At 33.5% G+C, this 16697-nt stretch overlaps 1 protein-coding gene across 1 annotated transcript in view; it reads right to left on the reverse strand.

Annotated features, from left to right (window-relative positions):
- CSMD1 (CUB and Sushi multiple domains 1) overlaps nucleotides 1-16697 on the reverse strand; it is a 1262314-nt gene that overhangs the window by 407357 nt on the left and 838260 nt on the right. The window contains exons 8-10 of the mRNA XM_074922368.1: nucleotides 14848-14935; nucleotides 7819-7943; nucleotides 2154-2275 (exon numbers count right to left, since the gene is read on the reverse strand). Of these exons, the coding sequence (XP_074778469.1) occupies nucleotides 2154-2275; nucleotides 7819-7943; nucleotides 14848-14935 (335 nt within the window). The remainder of the gene's footprint in view (nucleotides 1-2153; nucleotides 2276-7818; nucleotides 7944-14847; nucleotides 14936-16697) is intronic.

The raw sequence follows: 16697 nt of genomic DNA on the forward strand, positions 1-16697 counted from the left end.
AGTCTTCACACTCACAATCGTCATGGTCCTAAAGCAAATACTCATCTTTTCAAGATGCATGAAGTTAAGAAAATAATCGTCCTTTGTTGCACTGCTAGACAAACTCAAGATTAATAAAAAGACAACATTCCCTACTGCCCTTCCTGTCTGGAACTGAAACCCTTAAGGCTCATTTTCTTACACTGTGATTATCAGTATGTTTGTTAGTGTATCTCTTTACCTTCCACTTAGATGGAAGTAATAGTGTGGATTTTTTTCTGGGTGAAAGTTCCAAGCCTTGTACTCGTACCTCTTCATTCTGAACATAACGAAAGAATTTATCTGTCTGGATGGGCAATTCCTTCAGTGTATTATTGTGACTGATGAGCTATCAGTCTGCCCACATAATACTACATAAAAGTACATTTTCAAGTCCAGGGAACAGAGTAATAATTTAACCCACAGCAATTTCATTCAACTCTGCCCTACTAAAATCCTAAATCCATTGAGAAAGATATATTGTATAGAATGAATAGAACTTGTGTGTCATTGCACTACGTGGAGGTTTAGTGTTTTCCGCAAGTCTGAGCCTCCATAGGAAACATACACTGTACAGTTTAATAATACATTGCACACTCTGCACACACACCAATATTTGTATTATTATTAAACCTTCTTGCAATCAGCAAGGAGACTGCTATCTTCATTTTATTATAAAGATGAAAAACAATGCTTAATTAAAATCCTTAAAAAGTTGGGGGAAGAAAATTTTTTTTTAAAAAAAAAGGAACAGTTTTGAATAAAGAAACCATTAAAATGTCAAGACGCTCTTCTATTAGTAGTATTTTCACTTTTTTTTTTATACAGTTGCATTTTCTCTTATAAAAATATATTGTACATTGCGAATCAAGAAAACTACATATTACTGAATATAAATTTGAGTTGATGCATTTGTCAGACATTTTCCATATTTTTTTATTGTCCATATATAAAAATGTAAAGTAAATTAATATTTTCTATAAAATTTAATGACTTTAAAGTCAAAGGTCATTTAGTGACAAATAGTCACTTTTAACTAAAGAATATATTTTACTAAATAATATAGAACAGTTCAGTTTGGAACTGAAAAGAGCCCTATCTCTTCAGAGACAAGTCCCTCTATAGTAAAATGTTCCGCAACGTGATAAGTTTGTACTTTTGCCTGTTTTTCCTGAATACATACCTTTACTGAGGTACTGAATTTGCTTTAAGAAAAAGTGAACTCAATTGATTTTGCAAAGAAACAGTGTTTACATCTCAACACTATGCAATGAAAGCATGCAGAAAATGATATTTTGTGCAGCTAAACATTTGCATTAATTTATGGTGAAATAGTTAAATATTTTTTCCTTAACTGCATTAAGGAAGTCAAGAATACAGTCTTTCAAAAACTTGCACAGGAAATACATGATTTGTAATTATGGAAGTACATATAGACTGTACATGCTTGAACTTATTGTAACATATTTGTTCAGTGTTTCACTACAGAAAAAGTAATATAAGTGAAAGACTTTTTAATTTCATTTTTGGTTTTCTACAGGTAGGGGGTCTCAGTCATTTATTGAGGAATTAAATTGATTTTACAGAAAGACGAGTAAAAACGCATCTCAGTACACTGCAGTGTAATAAGAATACTTGAAAATTATTATTTTATGCATAATTATTCATAGTTATGTACTTATAATCATCAGAAAACAGTAGATTGAAATGAAAAATTATGTAGGTATTAAAACCTAACATGATCAGACAAAGTACTTAGATGTATATCTGATTTTTAGGCTAAGATTCAACAATGAGTACATATTAAGATACAACTTGAAAAATCCACTATCAACTCATTCAACATTGTGTGATTTTGAATATGATTTAATGTGTTTCATTAGAAAATGTATTTACAACTTTGAAACTTTAATTCAGACCTATTACTCTGAGTGGATATTTTCACAAATATTACTAGTTTATATTTTTTTCTAGTGTCCAATGTGTGTTCTTAACATCTCTACTGTGGTCATTTTTATGTTTAAGTGAAGATACAGACATGCATGTTTAATGCATTTGTGCAAATATGTACGAAATAGTTTTAAGAAAAATCCAAAATCTACAGTTTGAATTAAGAGAAAGGGAAAAAGCCATACCTTTTCTGGATCAGTTGTTGTAATGACCCACACACAGTGTGCATTGTCTTCATATTGAACTGGATAATTTGGTGATGTAATAATCCCACTTGGTCCACGTAAATTAGAACCACATGTTCTAGCTAAAACGATAAACAGAAAATCAGATTGCTTCTGATCAGTTTCTCCATTTAAAATAAACATAAAATTACCCTATCATTAATAAAAACTCTGTGTGAAAGTATCGTTATGCTGATATAATAACATGCTGATTCTATAACATTCTGCCTTTGAAGACGTTTCAGCCAGTCAAAAAAAAATGCTGATAAATTACCTACAGAGGAACGAAACCAGTACTTTTCACTTTATCAGCCCAGTATTTACATTAATTTATTCTTACTTTATGTAAATCAATTTTTCTGAATTATCATATCAATATTCTATTTGAGAGATTTACTCCCTCCAAGTGGATGGAGGGAGACTTCTATGTATTAATGTAAGAAGGGCCGGTGTGTGCTCTTCTTCATGATTTCTCCATGATTGGGGAGAAAAAAACATGTATCACAATGTTTAACTCTATGTAACTGCATATCCTTAACCTAAAGTTGAACTTCTGTGGTGTCTTATCTCTTTACACTAGAGAAAATAAAATTAGGAAAAAAAAAAAAAATTGTTCTAGGCAGTAGCTTGATGTCTGTAAAGCACAGATATTTGTGTGAAACTCTCACAAGTCTTCTGCCACATTCAGCAAATCTGGATAGTTAACATTTTTGAAAATAAATTTCTTTATGAATTAAGTTATTTTCCAAAGAGCATTAGGGAGACATTTTCTAAAACATTCAAACCTCAAAATATTCAGTATCTCAAAGTATTAAAAAAAAATTTAGACATATAATTTCCAGTGACATCAAATGGAGTTATAGAACTCAGAACATATTAAAATTTTACTGTCAGGTTGATGGTACTACAACACTTTGGCAACATATTAAAATAGAGAGTCTAGATAATACCATTTCTAAGAATTTACATACTGTATGTCTTTAAATATCTGAATCTCAGAACCTATCTGCATAACTTCCATTAACTTCTGATGTAATTTAGACTGTTCATTTATTTGAGTTTCAGTATGGACAAGAGGAATGACTGAATTCCTTAAAAACCTTGGTCATTCTTTTTCTGAATATTGAAATAAAGTAGGCAACATATTTCTGGTACTTTGGAAAATTATAGTTTTTGTCTTTCTCTGTGGATGCCTCCATTCTGAAGAATGAAACGAGCATTTCTTTACCTCACAAACTTGCTGGGAGGAAGCCTGCTCTTCTCCATTAATAAAAATATGATTGGTACAAATAGGAAAAAAGTAAAGTAGAGGAAAATTACTTTCAGATTTTCTATCCTTCCATCACAATCTGCTACCAGCACTTGGTCCTTTGTTGCTATGTTAGAGACTAGACTTTGAGAACTAACTCCAAGTGTAGACTGATTCAGCTAAGACTCAGTCTTCTGTAAAAATGTCTATTGAGGTTTATGACAGAAAGTGTCTTAACACACTTCCATGAATTACACTTAAGTCTCAGACACATCCCATGGAAACCTTCTGTAACGATCTCAGAAGAAGCCAAAAAGCCTCATCCACATAGGTAATTCTATCAATTATTATTGTCACTGACAATTATTAACAAGCTTTCTGTGCTTAACATGGAAAAAAAGAACTAATCACATTTAGATATGCCACTGTATGTTACCTACTAGCATTACAAAAAGCTTGTCATATTGCTGCTCTATCAATCAAAATATATTCTTTTATTGCTACAAGAGCAGATCCATAGGATCTGAAATAGAGGACATTCTCGTTCCAGTAACTGGTGGAAGAACCATGCTTCCAGCATTGCAACTAGAAGACAATATTTATTAATCTACTTTCAATTCATCCTTCACAAGGTCTGATAAAGTAGGAACTAATCCATAGGTGCAACTTTGTACAATAAGCTTTTGAATACAGTTTGTACCTTCTCTAGCTATCCACAAAGAAGAAAGGCTACAAAACATCTCCCTTTAAGATCTTTTTTTCAGTCAAGCTGTTATTCTCTTATTTTTCTTCTATCTGAACTTTGAGGGGAAGGAAAAATAGGAGTGTGGGGGGGTGAAAAGGCAAGCAAGAACTACAATTGAAATTCTGCCCAGAGGTCTGTTTAGGAAATGCAGTTACTGCAAAACCGCACAAAAATTTTCAGATAGCCTTGTATATCACTTACAGAAAGAAAGAAAGAATTGCTGTCTTTTTTGAGGAATTCAAGAAAACTGGGAACATTTACATTAGCACCATTCAGTTCCTGAGTACACTGTAACAGGCCTAAACTTCCCTGAGCAGCCTCACCTGGGGCCTTCCACCTCTCCTTGCCCATGGCCCCAGGGGATCCATCTCAAAGTGGGATTGGACCATCAGTCTCTGCCTGAGCAGTCTCAGAGGCAGCTGCCTGCAGCTCCACCACAGCCATGCCTAGCCTGCTCACAGACTTTGTTGATAGTGACACACATCCATGCTCTGATGTCTGGCTGGCTCTGGCCTGTCCCCCTCCCCAGGGAGGAGCCGGCTGTCCAAGGCTGGGGCTGTCCATGGCCTGCCTGGGATGGTGGGATGGGCCCTGGCTTTTTGAGGCCTGGCCTTGTCCTGCCACCTTGGGCAGGCCCTGCAGGCCCCAGGGGGCCAGCAGTCCCTGCTGTGCCCTTGCAAGTAAGGTTGTTATGTAGATACTGTTTATGTAAATAATGAAGCAACTTGCTAACAATGATGGTTCCTGTGACTATTCACCAGCTTCATAAATTCTGAACCTTGTTAGTCACCATTCAGGGGCAATGCAAAGTTCAGTGTCTTCAGTATATCTCACAGGCTTGAAGTCATGAAGCCCACAGTAGCTGCAAGTACTTTAACAGCTTCTCTACTTAAAGGAGATGATCAATTAGAAAATGTGATAAACACTTCTTACTATTTATTGTTCTTACAGTTCTTACTATTCATACTTGGTATGAACACCATGAATACTGTCATCTTGAAGGTCAGTAAAGGGATTGGGAAGAATATGGACTACAAATAATACTTGTATCTTTTACTTCCCACCATCCACAAACATATAGTGTTGTAATATTGAACCAGAATGACACACCATTCAACCTAAACAAAGTTAATCTGTGTTTAGAAAAAAACAAATAATTTACAGAGACTGCCTGATCTGACCCTCAGACTGTTCTGTAATATTAGCTCCAGTTTGGAAGTATGTTTGAGGAAAGCAACTTGTCTTCCAGCTGAGGTTTTAATGGAAGTATGGGACTAATTCATCCCATTTTGATAGAAGTTTACAGTAGGGAGTAAAGCCTTCTAGGAATATTTGCAGACAATAAATTGGAAGGAATAGCAAACACTAAGAATAACACATAGGTAATTCAGCAGCAAATAGCCCCTTTCTGCTAAGCATTACTTTTAGCATGCATAGATTACTTCAGCTCATTTCTGCAATATATTAGCAAACAAAAATAAATTCAGGAGATGTAAAAAAAACCCTACCAAATAAGAGTGAACAGTGGAGTTACATTGGACACATTATTCTGCAGTAGTGTGAAACCAAACACTGAGATTTTTCTTTAACCAAATTTAGATTTTTCATTGAGATATATTGAGCTACAGAGACACTAAGCTCAAGAGGCACTTATGAATCACAGTTGCTTTACTGATCTGGAAAGAGTAAATTTTATTTATTTCCTTTTTACTGTATTTTAGATTGTCCAGTCTTCACATGGATGCGCCTATGTAATATTACCCATATAGAGTGTAATAATTTATCCAAGAGCCACCTTTACAGACTTTTCTATTAGGTCTGGATGGAATGGAGTTAACTTTCTTCATAGCAGCATGTATGGTGCTGCGGTTTAGATCTCTAACCAGAGTAGTGTTGGTAAGACATCACTGTTTTGGTTATTGCTGAGCAGTGCTTGCACAACATTAAGGCCTCTGTTTTTCACACTGCCCTGATAGCAAGCAGGCTGAGGGTGGGCAAGAAGCTGGGAGGGAACACAGCCAGGACAGCTGATACCAACTGACCAAAAGGATATACCATAACATATGACAACATGGTCAGCGATAAAAGCTCAGGGAAAGGAGGAGAAAATGGGCATTTTCGTAGTTACAGGTTTGTCTTCCCGAGTAACCATCATTTCTGCTGAGGCCTTGCTTTCCAAGAAATGGCTAAAATCTGCCCACTAATTGGAAGCAGTAAATAAAATCTTTATTTTGCTTTGGTCACACGCACAGCTTTGTGTCACTTATTAAACTGTCCTGATATCCGCCCACAGGTTTCCAGCTTTTTGCTCTGCCAGTTCTCTCCCCCATCTTGCTGGAGATGAGTGAGTGAGTGGCTGGGTGGGTGTTTAGCTGCTGGCTGGGCTCAACACACCACAACTGTTTGCACTCTTTAATGAAGAAAGCATAATCTACAAGTGTATCACATATGTAATTATACAAGTTGAAAAATCTATTCCGGTGATAGAGGAAAAATATATTTATTTTATATTATGAAATAGGTAGGTAATGAAACCTTTTTCTACAAATATATGAGTTTTATATAGGTGATATTATGCTTTCATTATTGAACAAGCAAAAGTTTAGGTCCAGGTGTTGCAAATCCTTCACAGTCTCTCTGTAATTTGCTGCCCTGGTAACTGGCATTCAGCATAAGATTTTTTGAGTGCAAGAAGTATCTCTTTGATCTATACCAAAATGACACATAAAGTAAATTAAACAGTTTGTATGATCGCTTTTTTTTTTTTTTTTTTTTTTAATTAATGGTGGCGTTTTTTCTTGTTTTCCAGTGCCTGTCCTGGCTGGGTTGTCTGATGCTAGGAGGACATAAGGCAAGAACATGTCTAGGTTTAAGACTTTCATTGACATGTACAGTCCAAATGTGCAATTCAAATTAATTTTTCTACTGAGCAAAAGTTCTGTAAATAGATATATATTCTTTATTTGTCCTATATACCTAGTTCTGGAGTACTTTGACAGCATTTAAGTATTGTTCTGTGTTCTTATTGCAGGTGGTAGATTGCAATGGAAAAACATACAAAGAACAAAAAAAAAAAAAAAAAAAGCCACCTCCACTCCTCCTTCTTAAAAGCATGGGGAGGAACTTATTCACTGGTTCAGACCATAATGAGAAAACTTTTAGAATAGAAGTCAGAAGGTTAGGTCATTTGCAAGGTTGAGCAAAATAGGTAAAGGAGGAGGGAATTTACTGAAAAATGAGGACTATGTAAATATCTGGGACTTATAGGAACACAAAACGACTGTGAGGAGCTCTTATTTAGGAATTAGAAAAGTTTAATCTATACCTAATTAACTAGTTCTACTTAAAATATGTTTAGCATGACATAAAGAAGATTAAGTGAAATGCAAACTGTTAAAAGGAAATTAGCTCCCTAAATTGATACATTTTCTGCATCTTTGCTTGTGTGCTTCAAGATACAGAAAGATCTTCAGATATATATAATCATATATATATATACACACACACATATATATGATATATAAATATATGGGGTTTTGCTTTGTTTTGAACATAATTTCATTGCATTTATAAGCAGAAATTATAAATCACCCTTCCAAACTTCAAGGAAAATTCCAGATAATAGTACCTACCTCTGCAAATCGGCCTGTGGTCACTCCAGGCAGCCAGTGTATCTGTCACTCTCTGACAAGTGATGCTCTTAGAACCTTGTAGCACATAATTATCTTCACAGGAAAACTGTACACTTGCACCCACCCTAGGAGAAAAATGGGAGGAATAAGGAAAGAATTAAAATATATCTTAAATTCCAACTTCCCCAAATAAATGTAAATGTCAACAAATGACAATATTTCTAGGTCCAAACAAAGAAATCAAGGTGGAAAATTCTATTACATCGTTATTACATTAATAAAAACCAATTTTTACTATAGGGAATCTGTCTACTATTTAGTTTGCCCACCTTTTAAAGAAATAAGGAATATAAAGCCATTGTGATACTGTTTCATCCTTTAAACTATGTCTTCAATGAATGAATAGGGAGACATTTTTAAAGAAAATATATAATCATCTTTCAGGCAACAAAATTTACATTATGAATAATTTCAATCTCTCCATATTTTCTTAAATGAGAGAATAAGTGGTTAGATATGGTAATTTGTCATCACAAATGACCAGAAAATACGAATTTCAGTAAAATGTAATCATTTATTAAATGACTTGACCTTGACCCTGACCTTGTTGAAATTTTCTGTTAAAAATTATGCTAAATAATAAGTTTTATTAGGACTGAAATTTGACTGTTACACTTGTAACTTTGAAATGTATCTCTTTGGAATGATTTATAACTTCATTCTTTTTTTTTTTTTTTAATAAATAATTACTTTCTGAGCAATGCTGAACAATATTTATGAAGAATTTTAAAACTGTATGTAGTTACTGTGTATCTCAAAGAGAGCTTTCCTAAACAGTATTTACATTTCTGCTTCCATTTATTATTTGTGACATTCTGAGTTCCCCATCATAATCAACTGGTTTTCTTGTTAGACTTCTTGCACTTTTAAATCTGTATCTGATAATCTCATGTTGTGAACTAGGTGATCCTGATAAAGCAGATTTCTCAATTTTGTCTTTTTAACTCATTGAGTCCTAAACAACAGGGGACTGGTAGATGGCAGTCAAAAAAGCTCAGTGATTAAAATTGTGCTGTGGAGAATAAAAAATCATATCATTCAATAATGTCCAGTTCATTCCTACCCTTCAAGAAGATATATTCTATTAGTTTCTCAGAGGATCTCAGAAAAGATTAATTCTATTATTTATCATTATTATGATGTGCTCCTATAATTCCTTCACAAAACTTCAATAGGCTCCTTTATTTTTATTTTCTTAAAAATTTTAAAATTTTAATGTGATACTCCAAATCTAGGAAAGATTTAAAAACTATTTATATTAACATTTGGTTCTTGAGTTGTTAAATGTGAAAAGATCAGAAGGGTAGGAAAATATTGGCCTTTTCCTTCAGTAGTTCATCAGAAATGCATGAATTTCTCGAAGAATAGTATAATTTTCTAAAATTGTATTTATTTTATATTTGTCATAATTTACTATCCTTCAGAAAATTCTTAAACCCCTCAGAAAAATAGATCAGTCATGATTCCAAATACATACCTGAAGTTAATAAACAACTAGTTCATTTTATTGGTGAAGAAAATATTATGATTAATTAATCTGACATTTTAATGTTCTAAACACCTATATTTAAATGCATTTTCTCATATTTTCTAAAATTATGAGTTCTGAAAATTTGTTCTATGGAAATAGGAAAGAAACAGACAGCTACCTAGTTGTGATAAATTTAAATTAAGAATTGAAGCATTTAAAAATCATATTGGATAAAGACAATCCCAAAAGTATAATGTTGTGTGAACCAACATGAAATCGTCAACATTTCCCTGAAGTTTGCTGCTATTAAGACATGTAAGGAGAATGACGAAACTGTGTGCATATAAAAAATTGCAGTGAAATTAAATGTATAATTATTGGAAGTCTGCAACTGCAATTTATAATTTAACATACTAATTATTCTCTCCAAGAAAGAAAGAAGGGGGGAAAAAATCACATTAGGAATACAAATATTCTGATCCCTGATGCAGTAAGTGAAATTTTTCATGTTTAGACTGGGTTTTCATGATTACAGCAATATTTTAAAAATATTATTAAAGGATGCATAAAATGATATGCCCTAATCTATACACTTAGGATTATTCAATTTGCTTTACTATTATTCTGTACAGTATATTGTATTTTTTTCTATATTTTTTTTCATATATTCTACATAGTGGATATCATCTTTTGAAACGTTTGATCAGAAACTAAGTGACACAAAATAAATATGCTGACTACAACATATTAATAACAAACAAAAAAATCTAGTAAAACTGTCAAATTTTAAAAACCAAGGTAGGAACATGAAGTATTCAGAAGCTCCTTAGTGTTAGAAATAAACGTGGAGATAAACCTGAATGCCAGCTACAGGCATTGACAAGTACAATCTGTTGAAAGTAATTTCAAGAATTCTAATTAAACTTCAGGTAGGCTACAGAAGAGCAGTCAAAGGTTTTACCGGAATGACTGTGATAGTTCTGAATGTGGTTTATGTGTGGCTACACTATACGCTGTCTGCTTTAATATCAGTTAAAATCCATCTTTCTTGAAGCACCTATTGTGAGAAATCAGGTTTATGCCGTAAGTCTGACAACCGATACTTTCAAGAAAATATTTTTAATTTAATTCTGTCGAGACTTACCAAAAAAAACAAAAAAAAGTATTGGAAAGTTCTAAATACTGCTGAATGGCAGTAGGAAATGTCACACCACAATATATGTGAAGGAAATTAAAAGTCTATGTAAGTAACTGGTTAATAATGAAATATGTGTGTATATATCTAGTTGTTTTATATACATACATTGCAAATACCTAAATTAAACGATATAATTTTAGATGTTTGGAGAAATCTTCAGGAAGCTGAATCACTAGAGTATTTTCTATTTACAGACAATCAGATCTATCTAAATAAGCATCTTAGTGGAAGGGATGCACCTGGGCCATACAGTCTACAGTAAAAATCCTTATCCTCTAAGCAACGTAAACAAATTGCTGAATCTCATCTCTCCATTGATTCTGTTTGACATTTTTCCATTTAAAAATGAGGCATCCTTTTAAAGCTGTATTTTAACATATTTGATCTGTGATTGCAAAGGAAATTATTACTTCACTTAATTCCTAATTGTTAACAACGAATGTTTTAAAATTTTTTCGTTCTTTTCACATCTTTACCTCCCAGCAAATCTCTGGATGCTGGAAGTGTTTTGTTTTGTTTTGTTAATTCTCTATGTAAATTTTAAACAGGGTGAAGAAATCAGTTTCATCTTTTTTCTTTTTCTATTTAAATTTGAAATGTATCAAAGCAAAGCTTGTGCATTTATAAAGAAAGCTAGAATCTGACTGAAAGAAGCCATTAAAAAAAAAACAAAAACAAAAACAAAAAAAACCAACCCCAAACCTTAAGAAATACTAAGCATAAGAACATTCATTTATTTTTAAAAGCTATTTTGAAAATTTAAAAGCTATTTTTGTTACAAGTGTCAGTGGAATTGTGGAAGATGATTGTATTTTCACAGTATCACATATACCATATATTATTTAATGAGAGCTGAAAGGTTACTGTATGTATCCATTTTAGATTTTAACAATCTACTGTTCTGAGATCTCACATAAAAATAAAATGTGATATTGACCTCAGAATTGTGTTATCTTTTAATTAATCTAGCGAAGTCTGAGTTGCCATTTTTCCCTCAAAATGAATCCAAATATCCACCAGATATTTTTTCTTTTTTAATCACTGAAAATCACCTCCCCTACCTCCTGAACTGTACATAGTAAAAGTGTGGCAGGAGGACAGAATGAAAAGGTTAAGATTTCAAATACCTTTTTGTTTGCTTTATGATATTAGAATGAATGCCATTATTATGCTGAAAATGATGAAACCCTTTTCAAAGAACTTGTCATCACTGAATCAGTTGGGTCTCAGGCTGTCTTGAAAATAAACCCTCTGCCTTTCCATCAGTCCTACTCACAACATGTCTTTCAGTAGATGAAAAGATTTTGAATAATGTGCATTTTCACATGTTTTAGTTCAGATTAATATCCATAGTTGTCATTCTTCTGACAAGAACAATAGCTCCTTCTGGTGTCTATATTTGCCTCTCAGAAAGAAGAAACATTGTCTTTCTTTTACTCTCCACAGTATTTTCACTACACTGGAGAAATGCAAGCAACAGAAAATATTATTTCCCCTTCTCTTATGGAAGAGCTTGATTTGTCATTTCAGAGAAAGAAAAACTAAATCCCAGCCAAATTCTCTATTTTAATGTCAAGCTAACTAAGATATCCAAGATATGTTTAAAATAGAGAAATAAAAAAATAAGTTTACACTACATGAAATGTTGCATAAACAGTTTTCAGAAAACAAGGTTTAGGAGGACAATAAATTTTTGTTTCTCTCAAATAAGTGAACAAGATATATTAACATCTTTTATTATCATATCTTATATGATGTTGCTTGTGCTATTTTTCAACACCCTATGCATTCATTTATCTCCATGAACAAGAAGATACAATAGGTGAAATGAAAATATTATCAGAGGCTGAATGGGGTAAGGAAGGAAGGGAATAGCCTTGTTCTGTCAATTGAGTAAGCATTGCTCTTAAGTAAGCTCCAAACATTTAATCTACCTTTAACCCACATTCATTCATAAGAGACTGTTCAAAATACAGTTATCTATGTTTTGCAAGGTTCCTTGATGTTACACTCCATCAGATATCTTAACATATATTTTGAGCTAATTCTTTAGCTCTTTTGGGCTTTCCCTCTTCTTGATATTTTAATATACTGCTAGAAATTTTATTGTTGAGCTTTCCCGTGGCTGGGGCTCCCACATTTGAATCTTTGGACTTGTTTCACAAAAATTATTTTAGATTACTTTCTCTTTCAAATTGCAGTCTACAGCCTAGAGGAGAAAAGATGTAATTATCTCTCTTACCCTCTTCCAGTTTACCAGTGCTCTTAGACCTACCTGCTGTTGTTTCTTAACAACTGTAACATATGCCCCTGACTTGGACCATAACTAGATGAGAGTGCTCAGCATGTATCATGAACACATAAATCTGTACAAGATTCATAGATTCACAGAATAAATCAGATTAGAAGACGATATTGTCTAGTCCAATGCCTCACTCCCATTAAGTACAGTTGGAACAAAGGGCCCAGGGCCCTGCTCAGGTGAGCTCTGAATGCCTCCCTGGATGGTGACTCCACAAAGACTCAAAAACTTGCTTCAGTGTTTGACCACCTTATAGTAAAAACATTTTTTTTTTAAAAATCCTGAATGTAGTAGGAATTTACCATGTACCAAATTATGTCCATTTCCTCTAGTCTTATCACTGTCCACCTCCGAAAAGAGGCTGGCTCTCTTTTCTCTATGCTTTTCTGTTTAGTAGCTGTAGACAGCAACAAGGTCCTGCTCATTCTCTTAAGGCTGGGTAAACCCAGAACCCTCAGTCTCTTCTTATATGTAATGTGTTCAGGCTCCCTCACCATCCTGACCTACCGAACCTTCTCTGGTATCTATAGCTGATGGAGTGAGAAAGGTCCCTTCAGGTGTGAATTCAAGCTAATTTCCATTAAACATTTAGGGATTAACTCTTTTCAGAGATGCTTTTCTCTCTCCACTAATAACAGAGTGATCCTAGATGCTGCCCCTAATTCTTTCAACTAAGTATTGGATCTGTAGAATTCAGAAGAGGTGTGCTTTGCATCCTTTATGGCTATGAGGAGATACTCAAGCAGAGGAGGGAAACTGAGGCATAGCTGCACAAATAGTAAAATACTCTCCAAATTAACAGTAGAAGTATACAGGTATCCCTTGGATGAATACACACAGACACACATTGAGAAAGAGTTATATTTTAGTACCCCATTTTTAGCTAGTCTTCTACCAACTGATGTTTCTCTCCTCAAAACATCAAGCATTAATAAAACCTAGATAAAAATTACATTTGTTTTCCTAAAACAGCAGACCTTTGGACAGCAAGTGCATATTGTATTTTAGTATCATACAATTTCACTTGCAGCAGCTGTACTTGCCAAGTTGAATCCGAATATATAGAACAAGATCATAGCAAACATCTTCTGGACAGCTTTTCTCTCTCTAGCCTATGTACTGAAAAGCTTATTTCACTTTGTTATTTTTTAAAACACATTTAATTGCTGCCCTGTTGCTAATGAAATCATGGGTTTACATATAGTTAATTCTCTTAACACTGGAGTTACTCCTCTGAGGATAAATAGAGAAAAATCCAAAAAGAGTAGGTCAGTCAGAAATAGAATAGATTTAAAAATTATTTTTCTCGTCAATTATGCCCTAGTTTGGAAAAGCCTTGATTCAGGAGCCAGGATTGATTAACTTGCTTTCTGAAGTTGTGGAAAACTTTGCACAATTCCTTCTAATTCCTTCAAAGATTTCCTTTCCATTTACTCTTCGGTCTGGATGTCCTTTCCCTGCTGAGCAACATGAGCTGGACGCTCCCAATCTCCTTCCTTTGACTCTCTTCTCTGCCACTCCTTGAAGTCTCAATTTTTTTCCCACACAGGTGAAGAGCAACCTTCCCCTTTCTCCATAAGGGTCCATTTGACCTCGTCTTCTTTTTTTTTAATGAATATAACAAAAGATGAAAGCAAAAAAAGCAAGGAGATGGCATTCATTATGTCTGAGACACTGAATTTGCCATGTTCCCCAAGCTTTTTAACAACTTTTATATAGTGGAAAAAGAGACAATTCTCTTTTCTTCTTCTTCTATGCTGTGCAGAGAGTTCTGTTTTTCCTACACAGACACAAATGCATTGATTTAAAAAAGAAACTAGCAAAACCTGTTCAAGATATGCAATGGTCTGGAGCTATTTTGACATAGCTCAACACATTTTGACATGACTCAACACATTTAAAACTATGGAAATTATACATATCTGTAGTTGCTTGCTCTTTATACATGTAACAGGAAATACCTCCCTGTTGGTCATACAGAAAATTAAATGTGCCTACCTGAAGTCAGAGCCCACCCTTTTCCCATTTTCAGGAATTCCAGGATCAGGACATGTATCAGATGCAATTGCATCCCCACCCTGGGTCACTGCAAAGTAAAGGAAAAAAATTAATTTAGACTTGCAGCTGTAAAGATGGTTCTTCACTTCAAGCATACATCAACTTCCATGGCCTGAATTTAACCATATGCGTATTCATAATTTTTTCTTGAAACAGTATAAATTATTACCAGAAAGAAGCCCTGTACAATTGATATCTTGGGCTTATTGTTTATTTTCTTTGGTTATGACAAAAAGCCATGATTTGCCACTGTGGGAAAATAAATGATTGATTTTCCATGGTCAGTCATCTTTTTATGGATATATTAGGATTCACAGCTTTTCTCAGACAGGGGAAACAACATTTCCTGAAGCCACTTTCTGAAATATTCAAAACACACTTTTGTAAGATTAAGACAGTATAAGAAAATAAAATCTCATTTAAGAATGTGTCCATAATAATACTCGAAATAGACAAAAGCCATGAACCTAACTGTAATACAGAAATATTTTTATGAAGGTAATGTTCATCTCGAAAATGTATAGAAAACCACACAGAGCAATGCATTTCTAACCATCTGAATGTGCTCATGCAAACGAGGCTCAAAATCTCTATTTTGTCCTTTCAGGTATGAATAGAAAGAGAAGGTACCCCATTTTTTCCTTGTTTCCATGTTTTGTTCCTTTTGTCCTCCGTTTTTTCTCCCTTCAGACTGATGATATTTAAATAATGCTAGGTATATAATATATAAATTTCTAGTCCTTTCAAAACTCAAAACAATTTGAACATTCAATTTTCACTTTTTTTTCTTCTTCAATTTAAAAAAAAAGTATTTAAGTAATATGTGGAATTAAAAGTAATCTAAAGTAAAATTAAATTAAATTAAACTAAAAGTAATTATAAAGAAAAGACATAAAAAACCAGAGCACAACATTGTGAATATACCAAAAACCTGAATACACATGTGCTTTCTATCCTGCACATATGCACATGCGTGTCCTGTCTATCTGCTTCCTCCACAGAAGAATAAAGCTAGCAGAAATATTTGGATCACATTTTTGTCTTAAAAGATTTTTGGGAAACCCTTAAGGACAGAGCAAAATGTTCTTCCTGAATAATAATTTAAAAAAAAAAAAAGTTAGTTGGAATATTTTAACTGCACAAAATAAATAACACAAGCCTGAGAGGATTACAGATGACAGCATTATAGCTGAAAGGTGATGAGAGATTAGATGTAAAAAGTGGCTGGTTTTCCCACACAGTGATATGCTTTCAAATTGAATACAGCAGCAAAAAGAGTGGTGACAAGCAGGACACATACAATCAGATGGTAAGAGCCATAAATCTTTATGTCTCTGTTGGTAGCATCAGGGAAAACTAATTTATATAGAAATGCAAAGTTTTACAAGAGAAAATTTAAAGAAATAAAAAAAGCTGCATTACAGCACTACAAAAAGGTAACTAAGATGAAGCAGTTGTAAGTACCAAAATGCTTGATCTGAGCATAGATTCTTCTTAAAGTAGAGAAACAGCAACAGAGTATATTTCAACATTGGTCTACATTCATTTTTATTTTGGCATATAGAATGTTTTAAAAATAGAGGAAAGGAATAATCTCTTTCTCCGCATCTTTTTAACAACACTTATTGTATTGTATATTGTTTGTCACAGAAATTTCTCTTTAAAGCAGGTGAAGAAAGATTATGATAATCTCCGAAATGTTTTTGCAGACACAATAAAATATATGTTTTACTTACAACTTTTTTGCTGATAAATAAAAAACCAAGAATGAGTAAAAATCCAGTTCTGTT

Source organism: Athene noctua, chromosome 1 (genome assembly GCF_965140245.1).
Source record: "Athene noctua chromosome 1, bAthNoc1.hap1.1, whole genome shotgun sequence".
Taxonomy (NCBI): domain Eukaryota; kingdom Metazoa; phylum Chordata; class Aves; order Strigiformes; family Strigidae; genus Athene; species Athene noctua.